This window comes from Lissotriton vulgaris, unplaced genomic scaffold (assembly GCF_964263255.1).
Source record: "Lissotriton vulgaris unplaced genomic scaffold, aLisVul1.2 SCAFFOLD_584, whole genome shotgun sequence".
Classification (NCBI taxonomy): domain Eukaryota; kingdom Metazoa; phylum Chordata; class Amphibia; order Caudata; family Salamandridae; genus Lissotriton; species Lissotriton vulgaris.
The window spans coordinates 1,072,315-1,092,402 of record NW_028247781.1 but is presented as its reverse complement, the minus strand read 5'-3'; the positions used below and the strand labels follow the sequence as shown (position 1 = coordinate 1,092,402).

Sequence of the window (20,088 nt, the reverse complement as noted above, 5' to 3'; positions counted from 1 at the left end):
CTGTCGGTAGGCTCGGACTGCAGGGCTCGGGTGTTGAGTTGTTTAGTCTGGCGGGCTCTTGCGTTGAAGGCTCTCTCTTTTTATGTTGACCTGGTGATGGGGACAAAACAGGACAACAGGGTCACTCTTGACTCTGATGCTGACATCCCACTTCGGTAGATCTGTCTCGGCTGTGTTGGTGTCCTGGTTGGACACTGAAAAAAAGTGGCTGCAGCAAGGGGTCTGGTACCCCAGGTATTTGAGAAAGGCGGCTCCTGGGGGTCCTGGCATCTCCAAACTTGGTAGGGAGATGGATTGACCTCCTGGAGCATGGAGTCCTTCTCCTGGGATGCTCCATCCTCAGTGGACCGGGGGCGGGGGAGTCAGCAGAACAGTGTACCGGGTTGATTCTTTCGGGGGCTGCAGGGACGTGGCTCCTCCACTTCAAGGGAGATGCTGCCTGTTTGGCAAAGTGCTGCCACCCTTCTGAGGCTCAGGGAGAATGCACAGCTGCAGGACAAGTCGGTTCTTTGCAATTGTCCGGATAGAAGTGAGCCGGCAGGGTTTGGTGCCAAGTTCTACAGCTAGTACAGCTAGTCCACAGTTTTTATATTCTTTGGCTCCTCTTTGTCCTCCTTCTTTAGTCAGTCGAATCTCAGTTCCTGGTGTCAGGGCCCCTAAATACTAAATTTAGGGTCGTTAAGGGTAGGAGCCAATGAGCTACTCACCCCCATATGACCCCCTCCTGTGGGGAGTGGGTATAATCCTGTCCCAGAGTTCCCATATCCACCCAAAAAATATGGTGAAATCCTTTCTTGGATCACATCAGGTAGCCCACCTTAGGTTTGTGCCTAGCCTGGTGGTGCAACACGCCTACTTGCACAGCTAATTTCCCACCTGTCCTGGTGCCAAATGGTCCTCGGGCAGGGGGTGTCATCTCCCAGGTCTGGGGAAGCTGGGGTCGCATATCAAAGGCGGTAGGGGCTTTGTAGCCCCTGGCCTTGATATGCTAAATCACTAGACATCCTGCTGGAGGGGGTATGGAACACCTTCCTCCGGAGCAGGCATTGTTTCTGGCCTCAGAGAGCATGGGTTCTCACCTGCAGGGGGTCAGAACCTCATCTGAGGTGGCAGGCTGATCAATGCCAGTCAGCCAGCACACTAGATAATGCTAGGTTTTTCAGGGGGCACCTCCAAGGTGCCATCTGGGTGCATGTCATAATAAATCTTGCACTGGCAACAGTACAGATTTATTAAGACAAGGTGTTGGATACCAAACACCATAGGCATGAGTAAAGCCATCATGTAGCAGGGGGACTCTTATTGACCAGTGTCCAGTACATATATATATAAGACGGCTTCCCTGTTTACTTGTACCATCTAGTAATTGAACTAGACAGCACATGGCATGTCTTCTCATGCAGATATACCCTCACATGTAATATCATCCACCCTGCCTTAGGGCTTGCTATAGGGGTCATTTGCATATATTAAATGCAGTGACTTTGGCATGGCACACAGTGAGTGTGCCATTTTGTGTTTTCACTCATGGTTTGCACTATGACAGGCAGTATGCAATGGCAGCCTGCATGCAATTTGTAGGGGGCCCCTTAGGGTGGCATAATACATGCTGCAGCCCTTAGGGATCCTATTTAGTACCCATTGACCATATACCAGGGGAACCATTTGCTAGGGAATTACAGGTGTGCTAACATGTGTGCCAGTTGTAACAATATTAGACCATTTTATCTTCTTTTTAGTGAAAGGGCATTGGCACTGGAGTCTGGTCAGCAGGGACCCAGTGCACATCAGTCGATAAACATCCGTACCAGTGGCAAAACGTGGGGGTGACCATTACAAAAAGGGGTACTTTCCTGCTGGGTGCACCCAGTGTTTTCTGTCATGTTATTGCAGGTTCTTTCTAGAACATCAATCATTACCACTGAATACAAACTAAACGAAAATTGGAACGTTTTCCCACATGAAATACCTTTTGAAAAACGTGTCTATTGGAATAGCGTATATTTTCTGACGTGTCTCTGTGCCTTCAGACTGAAGAAAACAGGAAGATGATAGGTAGAATGCTTGCCAAAGTCTCAGCTAGGAGCTTTCCAGTCCATCATTTTTTGCCCACAGTGCCACTTTTGGGCAGAGACCCATTGCATGCAAACCAGTCTTGGTACAAGCCCAAACTGCCGGGTCAAATCTCCCTCAAAAGCAATGCCCGACAGCAGCGCTTCCCAAACTGTGGGTCACACGCCTGTTTTTGGTGGGTCACAAAAGTCCTGGTATATGTGAATAATCTGAATTTTTAACCACAGCAACCTTTTTTAGATTGTGCTACAGACAATAGAATACTCAGTCCTCCCCAGTCCTAATGGTCAAAATATTTTGTTAACAAAGTAAATGCAGCATGACGAATCATATTCATCGAAGATGGAAAGATGTGGAAATATGCTAGTGGTTAATCTGCTCTAACATGAATTAAATAGGACAGTGCCAAGAACACGCATGTCTGGAAAGACGAGTGTGCCTATCCACTGGCATCATGTTGGATTTACAATTTACTTTTACCTCTAGGACTGGGAGGAGTGAGTTTCAAACAAAGCAACCGCTTTAAATGTGACTGATTCTAACTCAGCCCTACTGATTTTCATTATATAACAAAAGGGAAATGCCAATACTGATAGTTGGTTCCAACAAAATGAATTCCAGATGTAAAGACCACAGTTCAATACATATGTACGCTACTAAATAGCAATTTATTTTGAAAAAGTTTTGTTTGAACACACTTTTAAATTAATCATGGGGTTCAAAAGGACAACACAATGTATAAAGAAACAATCAAAGGAAGGACCCTAAAGTGGGATAAAACACCTCATACAAACTATCATTCATAATTTTCAAACATCTCACAGTCATACCTCTCACATTGAAACAATATACCCGACACCCACTGGGGAAGAAAATTGTAAACCAGTGGGGTGAGTACTGAGTCTGCTGTGTTATAAATAGCTTTTCATATAATTCACAACAATACACTTCGATACAAAATTTTTCTAGTAATACAGTTCACATTTCAATCAATAAAGTTGGAGTGTACAAAAAAAGTCAAGATGCACTAATTCCATTTAACACCAAGACCTAAACAGCAGACCAAGAAAGACCTACGCGTTTCGAATCCTCACTGTTGGCAGGATTCTCATCAGGGCCAATAAGCTCAAATGGTCCTTCAGCCAAAGGTGGTGAAATTCAGTGAGTAGAGTTTAGTCACTAAAGAAAGCGGTGGATCAGTGAATGATATGGTTGTTGTCAATTTCAATGATGGAAAGTATCGTCCTGGGACCGGAATTAATCCAGTCTCCGAGGAACTCCCGAAGTCTGCAGTATGTGGATTAAAAGGGCATCATCCAAGTGAGCCATGAGCTTTACCCGGTAACGGAGAAGCGTCCGGCGGCGAGAGTGAATCTTCGTTTCACAAACTCACTGAATTTCACCACCTTTGGCTGAAGGACCATTTGAGCTTATTGGCCCTGATGAGAATCCTGCCAACAATAAGGATTCGAAACGCGTAGGCCAATGTTTGAATGTGAGAGGTATGACTGTGAGATGTTTGAAAATTATGAATGATAGTTTGTATGAGGGGTTTTATCCCACTTTAGTGTCCTTCCTTTGATTGTCTCTTTATACATTGTGTTGTCCTTTTGAACCCCATGATTAATTTAAAAGTGTGTTCAAACAAAACTTTTTCAAAATAAATTGCTATTTAGTAGCGTACATATGTATTGAACTGTGGTCTTTACATCTGGAATTCATTTTGTTGGAACCAACTATCAGTATTGGCATTTCCCTTTTGTTATATAGTATTTGGCTCAGCCTTACTGATTAAAGCCGGCCCTAGTTGTTATCAGCTACTGATTTTCAGACAGGAGTGGCTTGCAAGTTGGTAAATTAAAGTGTATATGTAGTCTAGTCTCACCTCTGGCCCTGAAGAGAGCCAAGTGCAGCTAACGAGACAAAGACTTCAGGCTGAAACCCAAACTCCGACTGAGGCAATTGATGTGAAGAAGCAACAGAAAAGCAGATGCTGCAAGTTTGTCACAGTCAGTAATATTGTATCTCTCTGAGGGCCTCAATTTCAACTTCTGTGCAAAATGGAGCCAGAAGCAATATCTGAAAAACTAGGTGGGTCTTGGAAGTTTATTGCTCTAAAAATGTGGCCCTGGTTCTAAAACGTTTGGGAAGCACTGCCCTACAGGTACCAGTCTAGTCATCAGTGAAGTGTAGTGTTCTGTGGCTCAATAAGACAGGACCTACATCGGGGCATAAGTCACCCGTTAAGGAAATGATCATTTTTAGGTCTTGCTTAGCGACGCAGCGCATGCCCTGCTCGCTTGCGAGAACTATTGTAGCCGATTTAGCTTCCTATGGGGGACAGGAAATGTGCACATGAACGGCTCGCATTGTTTGAGCACAATGCTTGCATGGCGCGCTTTCACTTTCCTAGTTAGTTTCAGTGTTGTGCTTTACTTTGTACCGAAAACACACCTGTTGTTCATGCACAACGCACGCATGACGCGCTTTCACTTTCCTGGTTAATTTCAGTGTTGTGCTTTACTGTGCACCCACCCCCCTCCTGTTCGTCTTCTCCTTCCTCCCACCCCCTCCCGTTGTCCGCGTGCGTTCTGTGTTGTGCTTTTCTTTGTTACCACCCCCTCTCGTTCTCCTCCCGTTGTCCAAGTTCCCTTTGTTTCCGCCCCCTCTCTGCGCTTGAGATCCTGTTAGGTTGTGAAGGCAGCAACGCAGCTCAGAACGGCGATGCTTCAGTCTGCTGAAGCCGAGCCTGGCCTTGGACAGATTCCCCTCTCCTTCAGTGGGTAAACTATTTCGCAGGGGCTCTGGAGCAGCAGTGCTTGGAGGGAAAGCAGAGCAGAGAGGCGCTGCATGGAATCTGAGCGCCTGGGGCATGCAGGGGAGCTCTCTCTGTGCTAGGTGAGTCCTTCTGTTTAATTCCGAGAATGGGCATATGCTATTGATTTCAGCTGGCTCCATCTCAACAGGGAGCCAGACATCCACATTTCTTTTAGATATCATGTTTGGGTGCTTGGTTCAATTGAACCGAATCAATACTACATTTCCCAGAATGCACCGAGTTTAGGTCTTTAATGGCAATAGATGTCACCATCTTACTGTAGATTTTAAGGGTGCAGGCAACCTTCTCAGCCAACAAGGGTCTAGGGCATTCTGCCCTCAGTCTTCCCCGGACCTCTTTGTCCATTGGCTTTTGTATGTGGCTGACCACATAATGCAACAACTTGTCAGCTGGTATCCAATCTGCGGAGAAAGGATGATATATATCCGCTGGATTTAGCACATCTGGCAAACCCGCTGAATCCTGCGGTGTCATCCTCTGGCAGCCATGGTCTACTGGGGCCTGTTTCTTCACCAGAACCCCCGTCAGGGGTATCGGATTTGTCCCCGGCATTTGCGTCTGCTCCCTGTGGAGGATGAGCATCATTATCGGGGGGTAAACACAGGTTGGAAATTACGCAGCTTCAGGAAGACTTTATGCAATCTCTCGAATGCGTCTGAGGGTGGCGAAACAGCCCTAGCCTCGGCGGCAGGTTTTTGTGGCACCTTTGTCCCTAAGGGTGCCCGTGTGTCACCTGGAGGCGAGTGCCCCCTATCTTCCTTGCCAGGAAATAAAATGCTCTGTTGGTCTGTAAATTCAATAGTTTGTCTACTCAGGGGCTCCAACTCTGATGAGATTGCTCTCTGTAGAGAAGCATCAATCGCATTAACCAAATCCTCATGGATGGGAAAAGCATCTGCTCCTCCTCCACTGGTTCCTAATACTCATTCTCTGTGCTTGGCATGGAAGATCAAGTAGGTTAGAGGAATAGTAGCCACAAGCTCAAACGAAAACCCAAGCAAATACCAGGGAACAATATTTAAACTTGACAGTGCTTGCTTGCTGGTACCAGTGGGTGTTTGCAACTGCCAAGAGGAAGGCCGAGCTTCACACATGCCCTGTAATTAATATGGGCTTTGGTAGTGAGCTTCTCTGAGAAATCGCTTTAACTGTAGCGGAGAGAAGAGAAACAAGCATTTGCAATGCAATAGGTCTCGCATTTACGCGAGTTTGAGCTATTGACATTGCAAATAATGCCTTTTATTTTTGTTTTAAAAACATAAATAAAAGGCATTGTTTTTTACAATGCCAATAGCTGAAACTCGTAACTGTGAGACCTATTGCATTGCAAATGCTTGTTTTATTTAATATTTACAAAACCATTGAGAACAAGCATTTGCAATGCAATAGGTCTCGCATTAATGAGAGTTTAAAGTGGCAATGCAGTAGCTTAATCTCTCGCAAATGCGAGACCTATTGCATTGCAAATTTTATTCATGGAGGCCACTCCCTTTTCTTTAGACAAGTCACGTCTAAAGAAAGGGCCTTGTCGGACATTGAAGTGAAATTAGCGGCATTGGGGGCTTTGACAAAAATAAGCATCTGTTTGTTAAGTTGACACACAGATTCTTTTTTGGGGTAAAAGCGTTCATGCCACGCTTTCACTTTAATGTCGTCTGCGTACCTTTCTTTAGACACAGTTTGCGTAAAGAAAGGGGCGTGGCCTCTATGAATATGAAAGCGCTGCATGGGCTCTACTAAACAAAATAAATAAGCAAATTCGCTAAACGCTGACCGGACTGCTAAAATAAATAAATAAATAAACACGGCCGCTATAGTTAAATCATACTGCCATTAGTAAAAATGAAAATACAAGCGTGCTGTGTGGTAGTGGGTGGAGAGGTGTAAGAGCATTAAATAAAATAGTGCTCACCGACTTATAAAGCAGACCATGTAACAACACCAGTAAAAGGTCCAGTCATCATGGGAGGTAACAAATGCAGACAAGGAGGGATTAACAGGCCTAATAATAACTCGGAAGCCAGCGTTTACGAAGGACAATGACACAAGCCAAGTAAAAATATGGGCAGAGAGTGGGCGGGGCTTCAAAGCCATAATCCACTACTGTATGCCTCACAGCAGCACATGCGCTGCCCAAGCTCAACCTAATAAATGTTACAGAGTATGACTTTGGCCACTTGAAAATAGAACATCTCTGCCTCGGTTACATCGGAATTTACTAGCCTAGGGTGCATGTCGATTTGGAAACTGATAACATTGTGGCCACTAGTTGAATAGTAGGTCAGTTTGATAGCCTAATATGTTGAACCCCTGCTACAAATTTGTGTGACTTGCAGCCCACAAATGTAAGTATATTATGGCTTTAACTCCGTTTTGTGTACTGGGGAGGTTGATAAGTTGTGTAACTTTAATTTGGCATTGGTGGTAGCTGCTATTTACAGCTTGAAGCCAAATGTCTTATGTTCAACTTTGGTAATGTTCAGCGCATAGCATTTAAATTCTGTTGTATCTAAGCCTTCTTTCCAAGGTGTAGGGTTGAGTGGGTGGTGGTTCATAGCAATAACTGGTAATGTGATTTTTCTTGCTCATAGCGCTGCATGGATCGACAAATGTCGGCCCGATGTGCTGATCAGCGAGTCCACTTATGCCACAACCATCCGGGACTCCAAGCGCTGCCGTGAACGAGACTTCCTGAAAAAGGTTCATGAGACCGTGGAGCGAGGTGGAAAGGTACATCTCTAACAGGTTCAGGTTTAACTCACACAATATCTCATTTACCCACTTTTTTTTTTTTTTTTTTAAATTTTTGAAAACCTTTATTGTGCATGGTACAGAAAAACAAATACGGGCCTACAACCATCCGGCCGGCCACAGTACTGTTGAGCACGAGTGCTAGCAATTTGGTCCCCCAACGGCATCAGGTGATATAGCAACAATTAATAGCATTTACGCTGGAAAAGACATGTCGCCAGGGAGAAGGAGCAGTAAAGGTTAAATTTTAAAGGTTTTTTCGATTAAATAGAAGTCAATGAAGGATAGGTGCAAAGGAGATCCGAGTCCGTACATTAGGTCCACATGAGTAGGCAGCAGGAATAATAGCAGCAATTACGTGAAGCACCCCTTCAGAGTGGCAATACAGTAGAAAAACAATGCGGACAATAGGAACCACGCTCGTGCCACTCCCAGCGCCGCCCACTCCCAACCATCCTCTATCACAGACCCAGAAAGGAAACCAGTATGAGAAAGCGCAGGAAAGTAAGAAAAAGGCCCATAGGAACTAAAAAGTAAAATAAATCTACCCCCCCACCCTACACCAATGCGGAGGCTACGGCCTACCCCCCCGACAATGTGCCTGTCGCCCCATAAAGAACCCGAAATGCAGTTCAAGGAAAGGAAGAGAAGAAAGGAAAAAAGAAGAAAAATAATAAAAATTACTTTGAAATATAGAGAGTGAGAATAGGCCATTCTACTCTGCGACTCTCAAAAACTACAAATGAAGCGGGAGGAGGAGCCATTTCAAACATTCCCAGCCCCCCCGTCAGAAACACAATCCCCACACAATGTGCGATTATTGAGAATCAGATATTAATACAAAGGCAGTTAGGGAAGGACATTATAACGTGTGCGACTTAAACAAATGTGCACCCCCTCCAATCCCGGTCCAACCAGCTAAGCAACCGGCAGCATAAGAAGAACCTAGCCCTGACCCGACCTCGGACAGATCTCAAAATGAAGCGCATGAAGAAGGCCCGCCCCCATCAAGACAAAGAACCAACATGGCCGCATGTCGAAGGAGAGTAAACCAGTCACACAAAGCGGCAATTGAACGTCACCAGTAAATCCTTTGTCCTTCTCAATGAAGTTCCGCGGGCCATCGGGGAAATGTGGGGTCTCCGGAGCGCAGAATGAAGGCAACAATGAGAAATCCACCGAGGGGGCCAGCTGTTGTGAGTCCCGGGCATGAGGCAGTAACACTGTTGCAAGCGGCAGAGTAACAAGTCCCGGAGACAAGGGAAACAAAGTCTCACAGGCTAATTCACTGGTCGGCCGGTGGCAGGCGTCCGTAGAGGCAGAGGCGAGCACGTCTTCCCCGCCAGGAAAGAAAGGCACTGCTTCCCCCGTAGGTTCAGATGAGGATAGACCCAGAATTGGCTGGCCCTCCACAGTACGATCCCTCCGTAGATCAGACGCCATTATGTCGAGGCACTCACCCAGCGCTCGGAAACCCACACGCATTTCCGTCCTAAAGTCAGTGAGGACGGCCAGGATAGTTCCGTAGGAGAGCGGTGGTTGGAGCCTCTCGCAGTCATGGTCCCGGAAAGGAACGAGCAAACTGGCCCCCAGTGCTCGTCGGGCGACGTATCCAGTAGACAGGGACGGGTGCTCGCCCCCAGTCTCTGAGGCAATAGACCCCATCCTGATGATCGAGACACAGAGCAAGTTGCAAGGCGAGTGCAGCGCGATCTGTCCCCAGCACAGGGCTGCAAGCCCGTAAAATCGATAAAGGTTGTGCTGTCTAAACTGAGGACTGCAGCGCCACAAGCCGTCTCACCGAGCCATGGGAGCAGGCATCCAACGTATTCCCAACATGGCCGTGCGTTCCTTCTTTCTCGCCACCCGCCTCAAACAAAGACGCGTTACTTGCAAAGCGTCTTGAGGGGTAATGGAACACAGGGCGCCGATCACGGCGTTCCACAGCAGGCAGCACTACCAGGAGTCCGACTCGAGGGGAAATTGCCACCCTCTCAGTGTCAGCGGATCGCGGGCAAGACGGCCGCCCCTCAGCCTCTCAGACTCGGGGACGGTCGGCGGCGTAGTCCCGGGGCCAGGGCTCAAAATCGTCGGTCACTTATCTCCGGCTGCCGGGTGAGCTGAGAGGCGCGGGAAAGATAAAACAAGTCAGCACAACGTAGCGCTCATTCCGCCGCCAAAAAGAACAGGATAGGTTCAGGATACCGGTGCGGAGGAAGGGTAGCTGCTGGAGCCGGGAGCCTACACGTCTTCACCAGTCGCCATCTTGGCTCCTCCCCCTCATTTACCCACTTTTGAATAAAATGCCACACACCCAGAGACTGGAATTTCCTACCCACTCATATTAAGTGTGACTCCTCCTTTCCAAATCATTTCAAAAGACACCTATGTCATCGACCTAAATCCTACAGAGTTTTCAGTGTTTGGTAAATTTCCAATCCATGTAACTCTTTGTCAGTTATACATCCTCCGAGTAGCATTTACTGTATGTCACTGGTATAATCGAGAATCTTGCCTAAAACTGTTTACGGTTGCTGAACTTATCAAGAATAAACTGCTTTTCACTTAATTTATATTTGTTCATAACTCTGCACGGCTTATTTTGGTGTGTATTATTTATAGTTTTAAAACTGCTACACTTGTTAACCCATTTCCCACTACATTTCAGGTCCTCTAATGTGCTGTACAAAACTATAATAAAAAATAAACTGACACTGTAAATGATTTTCTACAACGTATGCAACCATGGTTGTAATGAGAAACAAGACTAAAAAGCCCTTCTGGCAAAGTGGTATTGGCTAAGAAAGATAATTGACTAATAGTGTCATACATGGCATGTGAGCACATGGTACTTATGACCCTCTCCACAGAGTTACCATAGCAAGCACTTAACATCTAGAGCATACTTGCGTTCTGTATTTTTTATGTCAGTTAATTGTTAGTTTATGTGTTTTTGTAGATACACTTAATCCTCGTTATGTTTCTCTCACAGGTTCTTATTCCAGTTTTCGCTCTGGGACGAGCTCAGGAACTCTGCATTCTTCTTGAAACCTTTTGGTATGACCACACTAAACTCTGTTGCTTCCAAGACAGGCATTTCAGATTTCATATAACGGATTCTGCCATTTATGAAACGGTATAATGATGTAAATTGATCCACTATGGCTTCTTCAATTATCTGTGTGTGTAAAAATTCCTAGGCAATCTTCATAGTAGACAACAAATAATATGGGTAAAATGATGAAGGGAACAGGCAGACTAATAGAGAGGAACAGGCACATTCATAAGTAAAAAATAAACATGTTTTTAATATAGTAAATAAAAATCATATAAAGAACTGGAAGGTTCAAGTTATATGACAGTACAGTAAAAAATACAAGTTAATACATTCAATAACATAATAAACAATCTGTATGCATAAAATGACACCATATAATAGTAAGTGGTGCCAACAAGGAGGTTGAAGAAACAATACTCGACGCGCGTTTCGGCGAAAACGCCTTCTTCAGGAGCCACCAAATAATTATTCATAAGAAGCAACCTACTGATATCTTCAGATGGATAGCGAAAACAAAATGGACCTGTTAGGCTAGGTGCATAATTTTTTTTTTCTTCAATTATCTGTCCATTAAAAAAAATGGATCCTGAATGGGCATCACATTTTTTTAGCTCAGAACTGAAGCTGATTTTTTTTGTTAAGCAAGGTGTGTCTTTTCCTTCTTGTGACACTAAAGAAAAAGAGTCTGTTAAAACATACCTTGTTTATCTGAGCAGTGTTCAGAACTGTTGTCTCTGATTCTTAAATATGTTTATAATTTTATGTTGACTACATGATTACCTCGAGTCACTGCTGAAGCGGACAATATTCTTTCTAATAATGTTCTTGCTTGATCTGTTGACCCCCTAGGAGAGGATTTATTAGTACAGTAGCCATAAATATAGATATGCATCTCATTAGTCCATTTACTCTTGAAAGTTTAGAGCACTTCGGTAGAGCTAAGTGAGATCACAGGACATTTTGATGTATGTTTTAGGAGACTTATGCATCTCCTTCTGCGTCCAGTTGCTTTCCGTTTTAAAAATATTGATAGCCCAATGGAGGGGAAGTTGTGAGGGGACGCTGTGCCTCTTGCGGGAACTTGTCATGTCAAGGCAAGATTTACTTTGATGACATAACTGTGGATGTTTACAGACAACCCCTCACATAGAGGTATAAAAGAAATCAGAGGCCCCCTGACCGGCTTGTACATGTGGGAGACCACCAGGGTATTGGCTGCCTGAGTCTGGCTCAGCCGTTTTAAGAAACTTGCTTGTTAGGAATATTTTGAATTAATTGGCCAGCCAGTTAGCTCTAAAACACTGTTGCAAACTAAACTAGTCATTTGAAAATGTTATGCATTTTTGTAATTCTTAAGACTAAACCTGAGTTTGCACAAGCAATGGTCAAAGGTGGAGTCCTCAGCAGAGAAAACAGAAGGGGGGCTTGTGTTTAGTAGCAACAAATGTAGCCAGGGTTGGAGTGTCAGTATGAGTATAAACAGTAACCCAGTGTGGGTTCAAGCATGAGTGGAGGGCGGAAAGATCTTGGTTGAAGGCATCAGCAGTTGGGTCTTTAAAGTAGGATCAGAGGCTAACTAGTGCTTATTCTCTTGCAGGGAGAGGATGAACCTCAAGGCTCCAATCTACTTCTCAACAGGACTCACAGAGAAGGCAAACCACTACTACAAGCTGTTCATTACGTGGACCAATCAGAAAATCCGGAAGACCTTTGTACAGAGGAACATGTTTGAGTTCAAGCACATCAAGGCCTTCGATCGAGCATTTGCCGACAACCCTGGACCCATGGTAAGAACTAGAGGAGAATGAGACAGGAAACTAGTCTGCTATAGCATGGTAAAAAAGAAAGAGCAAAGGTAACCCTTGACTGTACTAGGACATGAGAAGAGAAGGGGGTTGCTGCACTTTCATAGAAGGTAGGGGGTGAATATGGGTGTATTTATAGTAATGAGAAGATGGCACAGGTCAACTCTGACATGCAGTAATGTGAGGATTATGGAGCATGTTACCCTTTATCATGGTAGGAAAAAGTGTTGGAGTGAGCAAGTAATCTCTGACCTTCATAGTAAAGGGGTTGGAGGGCAGGTAATTCCTGGTCTGGGAATCAGGGAGCGAAACAGGAATGTGACACCTGATATGGGTACACAGGAGAGTAGAAAATAGCCTTGGAAGGAAGTAGGTAGGGGAGGTGATAGAAGACTAGAGTGGTAGCCCTGGGCTTGAGACTAAGTGAGCAGTGGGGCAGGTTGGCCATAGCAGAAGAACAGGCTGGTTAACCTTGGATCATAGTTTTAAGCAAGGGCTTGTTACAAAGAATCAGAATTAGAAAGAGGGGGCTGTAACCCTGTGCCATGACAAGTTGCAGAAGAAGCAGCAAGAGGTAGATCAGGAGGCAGGTGATCAGACAATGGTAGGGTGCGGTGGAGAAGATAAACCCACTCTGTGGTAGCTGGGAGAGGTGAATGTTGTAAGCAAAACTACATGGAAGTTGTAGCACTTACAGAAAGATGGTACAGGTGTTCTCAGTACTTACTACAAAGGCGCAGGTACATCTGGGTCAGGTTGATTGGAAAGATTAAAGGGCTTTGTAATCTCTGAACATAGACTGAGGGAGATAAGTGATGCACATAATCTTTGATAGAACAAGGAAAGGAGAAAATGAAGGACAAGTGGTAAGATGGGACTATGGCCAGGTAAGATAGGGACAGATTTCATAGGGCCAGCGTCAATGACACTGAAAACCATTTTGGAAGAACGAGGAGACGGGTTAGGCAACACTGCAATACATTAGGAATGAGGAAAGGTTGGGAAAAGTAACATACACACTCTGGTGGGAGGAAAGTGAGAAAGGAACAAGTAACTTTGCTATGTGATAGAATAGGATTTGAATTGGGATAGAAACTCCTCGATCTACAGTAGGATGCAATTGGAGAATGGGGAGCCTAAACCCAAACATAGTAGAATTCGATAATTATCTTTTTATGTTTGGCTTAGCTGTGGCTGGTAATATGTTGTGTGTGTCTTTTACCAACCTGTCTGTATTGGGTGACCGCAGGCTGAGGAAAGAACAATTATAATGAGATGTACTATTGAGTCTAATGAAACTTAGTTATAAAAATTTGAGTTGTCATAGAAAGCTTCTTCTTTCAAAGTGAAGATGTGGAGTTTGGGTTTTCCATTACAAACTAGATGGCACTGGACCTTTCTGCTCCTACTTATTCATGGTTGTCATTAGATCTGATGAGTCTCTGAACATGGGGTGTAACAGTAGACTTATTCACCCTTCCTTCTAAGCCTTGGTCTCATACGAAAGTGTAATTTAAGGTTGATCACTCTCCTGCAATTGTTTCTCCATAGGTTGTTTTTGCGACTCCTGGAATGCTTCATGCTGGGCAATCTCTCCTGATCTTCAAAAAATGGGCGGGGAATGAAAAAAACATGGTAGGAGAGCCAACACTGTTTTTGATTGCCTTCTGTGTAGCCTAACTTTTTTTATGATCTATCTTATTACTATAGGTTTTCTCTTGTACAGAAGGGGAAGCATACAACATATTTTAGTGCCTACACCGCTGAACTACAACTTTAGGACATTCCCACCTAAGCTTGAGTGCAGTGTTTAGTTGCTGTAACTGTCCTATCATTGCATGAGTATATTTATGACTCTTTAGTACTGAAAATGAGCGTTTCAAGAGTGCCTCAAAACCGTGCAGCTTTGAACTACTGAAATGTCTGTCTTACTACTGTAGCAACTGAAGGCTAGAAAAGAGAATTAAACAAATAGTCTCTTGCTATACTTGATGCGTGCAAACCAATAAACAATATTATTAAAATTATAACTTGGATTAGTGGAGAAAGCTGCTTGAATGAGTAAATATCAAATGCACATTCAAATGCCTTGATTTAAGAGAGCAAGAAATAAAACAAGCATTTGCAATGCAATAGGTCTCGCTTATGTGAGAGTTTAAGCTATTAGCATTGTAAATGACAATGCCTTTTATTTATCTCTTTTAAAAACCAAAACATAAATAAATGGCATTGTCATTTACAATGCCAATAGCTCAAATGTGACACCTATTGCATTGTAAATGCTTGTTACCCTTTATTAGCATACGTTTTGCCATTAGCTGCCTTCCATTATGCCATCCTTCTGCCCTCCCCGGAACAGCAAGTGCAGCCCAGAAACTGATGTCAATGTAAATGTCACACTTAATTTAACTCGGCTCCAAGAATAAAAGCCTTCCTTGGAATTCCAAGAGATATGTCCTAAATTTGGCCACTGCACTCCCCGCACTCCTTTGTTGCCACATAAGATTCGGGAATGAGTGGCATTTCCCAAAATTGGAGTGTTTTATTAAGTTGGAAAATTGCTTTCAAAAAAGTTGAAAAGAAGAACGGTTGATTTTAGGATTAAGAAATCCAGCTGAATTTGATTCATTTTAATAGTAAAGAGCAACATTTTGTTTTTGAAAAGTGTATTTTCACTTCTGTGTAAGCTTGTCAATGGTGTTCACCTAGCTCGTAGCGGGCTGGGTTCAGTTTAGGTTTCCCACATTATTGTTTCCAAATACCTGTGATTGAGGGAGGGGCTTTCAGACCCTGGGAAAGCCAGGAGCGTGCCAAGCCTTTGCTGTTTCTCTTGACTGGTGTTCTTCGGGCAGAAGTCCTGTGTTCACGCTCGCAGAGACGGGCACCTGCCTAATGAAAACAAATATGTATTGCACTTTTAAGGCAGAGTCCGTGCTGCTTCTAGGCCAGAGGGCTTTGTCGTGCAAGAAAGCTTGGACATGCAATTAAAGTTTTTGAACGTTGATGAAATCCTTTGCATGTAAAGGCGGGTTTCTGTGGGGTGTACCTTGCAGTGAGCACACTGCGGAATAAAACACCTAAGGCCTACTTACTGTCCCTGGGAGGGGCCTTCCTTCTAGTAATGCGGGCTTGTCCTGTGGTTGGGTTACCTGCCTCTACGGGGCTCTTGCTTGCACTACCTTGCTTCCCCGTCCTTCGAAAGAGGCTGAATGTTCTATAGAGCAGGCCACACATTGGAGATATAGTGGTCCGTCGTTTCTGTAGCTTCCAACTGGTCACACTTCAAAATTTCAGAGTGCTCTCTGACAAATTGGGTACTCTTAGACTGGGTGGTGCTCTGGTATTGAAGTCTTCTGCTGTGAGCCGAGACTGGTGGATTTCTCTGGGTTCGCCTTAAAACCAGAGAGGGTGGGGTATTAAACTATGCTTGACTTCCAACTCTGCTATGTGGAAAAGTATCTGTTTTAATGGTTGTGTTCTGGAAAAGCTAGGCATATAAGAGGGTTTGATGGCTGATATGGCTACATTCCACTGAAGAGCTGAAAGAGATGACTGCATGGATGCTCATGTTCAAGAGGTGGTGGGTGGATAGCATCTTTAGAAGAACAATTCTTATTTTCTGACTAATCCCCGGCTGCTAGGTACTGATTTGTCAGCTCTTGAGACGCTCTTGGAAGTCCTATTGTGAAAAGACCTTCTTCCACCGTGTGGCTATTGGAGCTTTGGGCGATTAGATCTGTGTGTGTAGGAAGATGGGAAAAAGGGGCCCAGACAGTCGCGCTAGATCAGTTGACTCTCTGGTATCTGCCTTAGGTGCTCTATGAACGACTAGTCCGGGAATGATTCTCATCCATAGATCAAAACATTAGGCTCGCATCAGCTAGGTTTGCTATGAATAACGGATATTTATCAAATTTAGATTTTCGGGCACGGCCTGCAAGTAACATAATTAAAAGCACACAATCAGAGCTAACTTGCAGTATTCAACGACTCGGTCAAGTAAAATGGGATCTGACCTAGAAATTATTCTTTCACCTAACAGTCTTGTTTCCAGTTCCAGATAGCCATCCTAGGGTATTGGCCCTTTCTGGAGGATGGTGTTCATCAGTCAATGGTAGTATAAAGTAGTGCCCTAAACATCACTAAAAGCAAGAAACCAACCAATCGAAATGTACTAGGAAAGAGTCCTAACAGGAGAAAAAAACTAAACTAACTTTTGAGCGTACATCACCTACTGGACTCAATTCATCTCAAACAGCCATGTTCTAATTCTAGGAATAGTAAGTGTTTATTATTGTACCAAGTATACCATATCACCTGGCCTAGCTTCTTCTTGAGGTGAAGGAGAAAACAAATGCAGATAAAAGTTAGGATTCAACGCTCTTTATTGGTTAAGGAGACATGATCTGGACCAGTTTACCATGGTGTGACCTGCTACCACTCATTGAAGCAGCTGCGGATGTTAACGGGCCGGGCAGCCATACATGGCAGCCATCAGCCAGGGACTCTTTTCTTCCATTCCTTGACAGAGCTCCTGGCGTTAACAAAAGCGGTGCGAGAGCAGCTGCGAGGCGCTTTGTCTGCCCTGGGAAGAGCGAGGGGTAATCTCCACCCGGAGCCCGGATGAGGCAGCTATGGCTCCAATCTCGAAGGGCTAGGGCCGGAGGTCAGAGCAGAGGTGATTGGGGGGGGCAGAGCCCAGAAGAATTGGGGTTACACCGTGCTAAAGAGACCGGGCACTCTGGGAGCCCTTGACTGTAACGGCAGAGCCCCTGGGTCTGAAACGTGGCTGAAGGCAGTGGATGAGCCCAGCAATGCAGCCCCTCCCTGAGTCTTGTCCCTCCCCACCCCCCAAAGGATGTGCATTTAGGAGCTGGAATCCAGGCAAAAGCCCTCTACGTGTATAAAGTGCACTGTTAATCATATGCAAAGTAATTTTGCATACATAAAAGCGGCAAAATTAAGCTTGGTCGGGGAGGGCGGAAAGAACAAACCAGCATTGATCTCTTGTCTTTATGGGGCCATGTGTTAGAAACAAATGGCCCCATAAAGATAAGAAAGGGCCTTGCGACAGCAGTAAGGCAGGCCACCGAGTCCGGAACTGAGGCCCAAGGGCGTGAACCAAAAACCCTCATTTCCAATGGCAGGCCACGCTTTAGCATAAACGGTGATGCCAGCCAATGGAAATGAGGGGTGGGGCTTCAAGCCCCCTTCTGAAATGCCCTTCATTACAAGAGTTCTCGCAGAGCAAGCAGCGCGTTTCGCTGCAACGCTACACGCTAAACCTAGAAAGGTGAGGTTGCACTCTCAAGTATATGTTTGTAGCATATGTTGCTGTAGGGACACATTCTCTGTATACTCCTGCCATCTAGTGTGGGGCTTAGACGTTTGCAAATTGGAAACTATCTCAGATTTTGTTGGGACTTGGAAAGTTACCTGCATAAAATAGGCACTAGTATTGGGATAGAAAATACTGTCCCAATGGAGGAAAAAATGTGTTATTTCCCTAATATGTAGATTTGAACACTATGTACAATTTTGCTTGCACAATTGACTTTCCATACATGGAAAAAGGGAATTCACAGTACATTTGAGGAATATGCCTAGAAATAGTTTACAGGATTACTCTTGGGAATTTATTTTAATTTTATTTTATATTCATGTGTGTGAGATAGACATTGTTTTTATGGTTTTTTTGTTTACTTGCTCTAAAACTGTTTGGGTGTCTGCATTGTATGTGTACATCAAAAATCTGCCGTAAGTAGTTACTCTGAGCTTTGCCAAGTGTGTGGGTATATAGATCTATTAGCAGCATGTTGATGTTTCTACAAATATTGTGACTATAAGGAATGTTAAGTAAAAATTCTGGGAACCCCTCTAATAAGATTACTTTCAGGTCAGGAAGAATAGGGGAAAAACAGCAAACACTATGAAACAGCTCCCTCGTGACCTTTTTATTTTCTTACGGGATTTAACCTCTAATTATTACATGGGCACAACCAAAATCCAATGACAAAATCATTTTACTCTCGCATTGTCTTTTTATTTAAATTATTTTTTCATTTAGTACTTCTTTTCATATCATTATTTCCAGCTTAAAAATGTCATCAAAAAATACATTGTTGTCATCAGTAATTCATAATACAAAATTAATTATTCACATTCTAATCCATTTATTACCAGGTAGAGAACTAATACAGACAATCCACTCACTCGCTCATACCTCAAACACATTCACAACTTAATATATCTGTGCAAATTAACACGTTTAGTTGTTTTTTTTGCCTATTGCCCAAGGTAGAGCCACTACAAATCAGTAGGATTTTACAAAGACTTGGTCAACGCGTTTCGGTGGCAGACAACAACGATAGAAGCCACCTTCATCAGGACCCGCCAGATAGGTCAACACTTGTTCTCTACACCCTGGAAATTCCTGCAGAAATGTATATGAGAGATCCACATTAAATTTTATGCCCATCACATATATAATGTAAGAGACATTGATTGGACCGATCAACAATTAACAACATTTATAAAAACAATGGTAGAACAGAAGCCCCACTTGTTCATCATTTCCTAGCCAAACAGCACTTTGAAAAGGACAATAAATGGTGTATCTTGGAAAAGGTGAAGGGATAGACAGGGACTCCCATGGAGATAATTCGCAAAAGGAGGGAGTGTTTTTGGATTTTCTCCTTGGATAGTGTAAGAAACGGACTGAATGAAGAAATTCAGTGGAATATTACCAAACCCTGGTAATATATATCCACTTATTTATAGTGGAAAAAAAGTAAAAGCGCATGGAATATAATCCATCATCTTGGAAATACACTTGACATATGACCAAGCATATAGGAGATATCAGATGGATTGTGTGAGTACTGTTTTAAAAAACAAAAGGAGTGTAAGGTCACAGCACAACTATGTTGAGAGGTGTAGACGACTGTTTACTCCTGTGCTCGATAATATTTAGATATGGTATTAGTTGTGTTTTGGTGGCAGGACTTCTGTCCAAAGATTTAGATGAGCAAACCTTCCTTGTTATGGTAGGAAGTGGATAAATGCACGACTGTAGGAAGTTGGGGGACCATTAACCATGTTTGTGGAACCCACTTTGTGTTGACAAATAGTTGAGACAAATGCCCCAAAGGACACAGACAATGATTCTAATGAGTGACTTTCAGACGGCGGTCTGTTTCTTATAAAAGTAGAGGGGTAACGTAGAATATATCTATCAAGTGGCACACCGGGTAAAGTGTGGGAGAATCCTGTGAATGAAGAGAAGTTGAAAGGTTTTTGAGTGATGAACAGTGACTATGGTCTGGCCTCTTTAAAATTATGCGGCATTCATGTGGTCATCTAGTCCCTATTGAATTTGGCGACACAAATCTGCACAAGTAGTTTAATGTTTGGTAACATAGTAGTGGCAGCATCACACATTGGCAGTGACAGCAAGCGTGACAGCAGTAATTGTAAATATACCACATCAATGCTGACACTTGGTATCAGTGATTGTGGAGTATCACCGTATTGGAATCAATGCGCTATGTTTTAAATTACCT

General features: G+C 43.8%; 1 protein-coding gene across 1 annotated transcript in view; it reads left to right on the top strand.

Moving 5' to 3' along the window:
• Positions 1-7,503: 7,503 nt before the first annotated feature.
• The window catches only part of LOC147665049 (integrator complex subunit 11), a gene marked incomplete at its 5' end in the record, with an annotated part of 148,194 nt that continues 135,609 nt past the window's right edge, over positions 7,504-20,088 (top strand). The window contains 4 exons of the mRNA XM_086949795.1: positions 7,504-7,642; positions 10,656-10,720; positions 12,319-12,508; positions 14,078-14,161. Coding sequence (XP_086805921.1) covers positions 7,504-7,642; positions 10,656-10,720; positions 12,319-12,508; positions 14,078-14,161 — 478 coding nt within the window. The remainder of the gene's footprint in view (positions 7,643-10,655; positions 10,721-12,318; positions 12,509-14,077; positions 14,162-20,088) is intronic.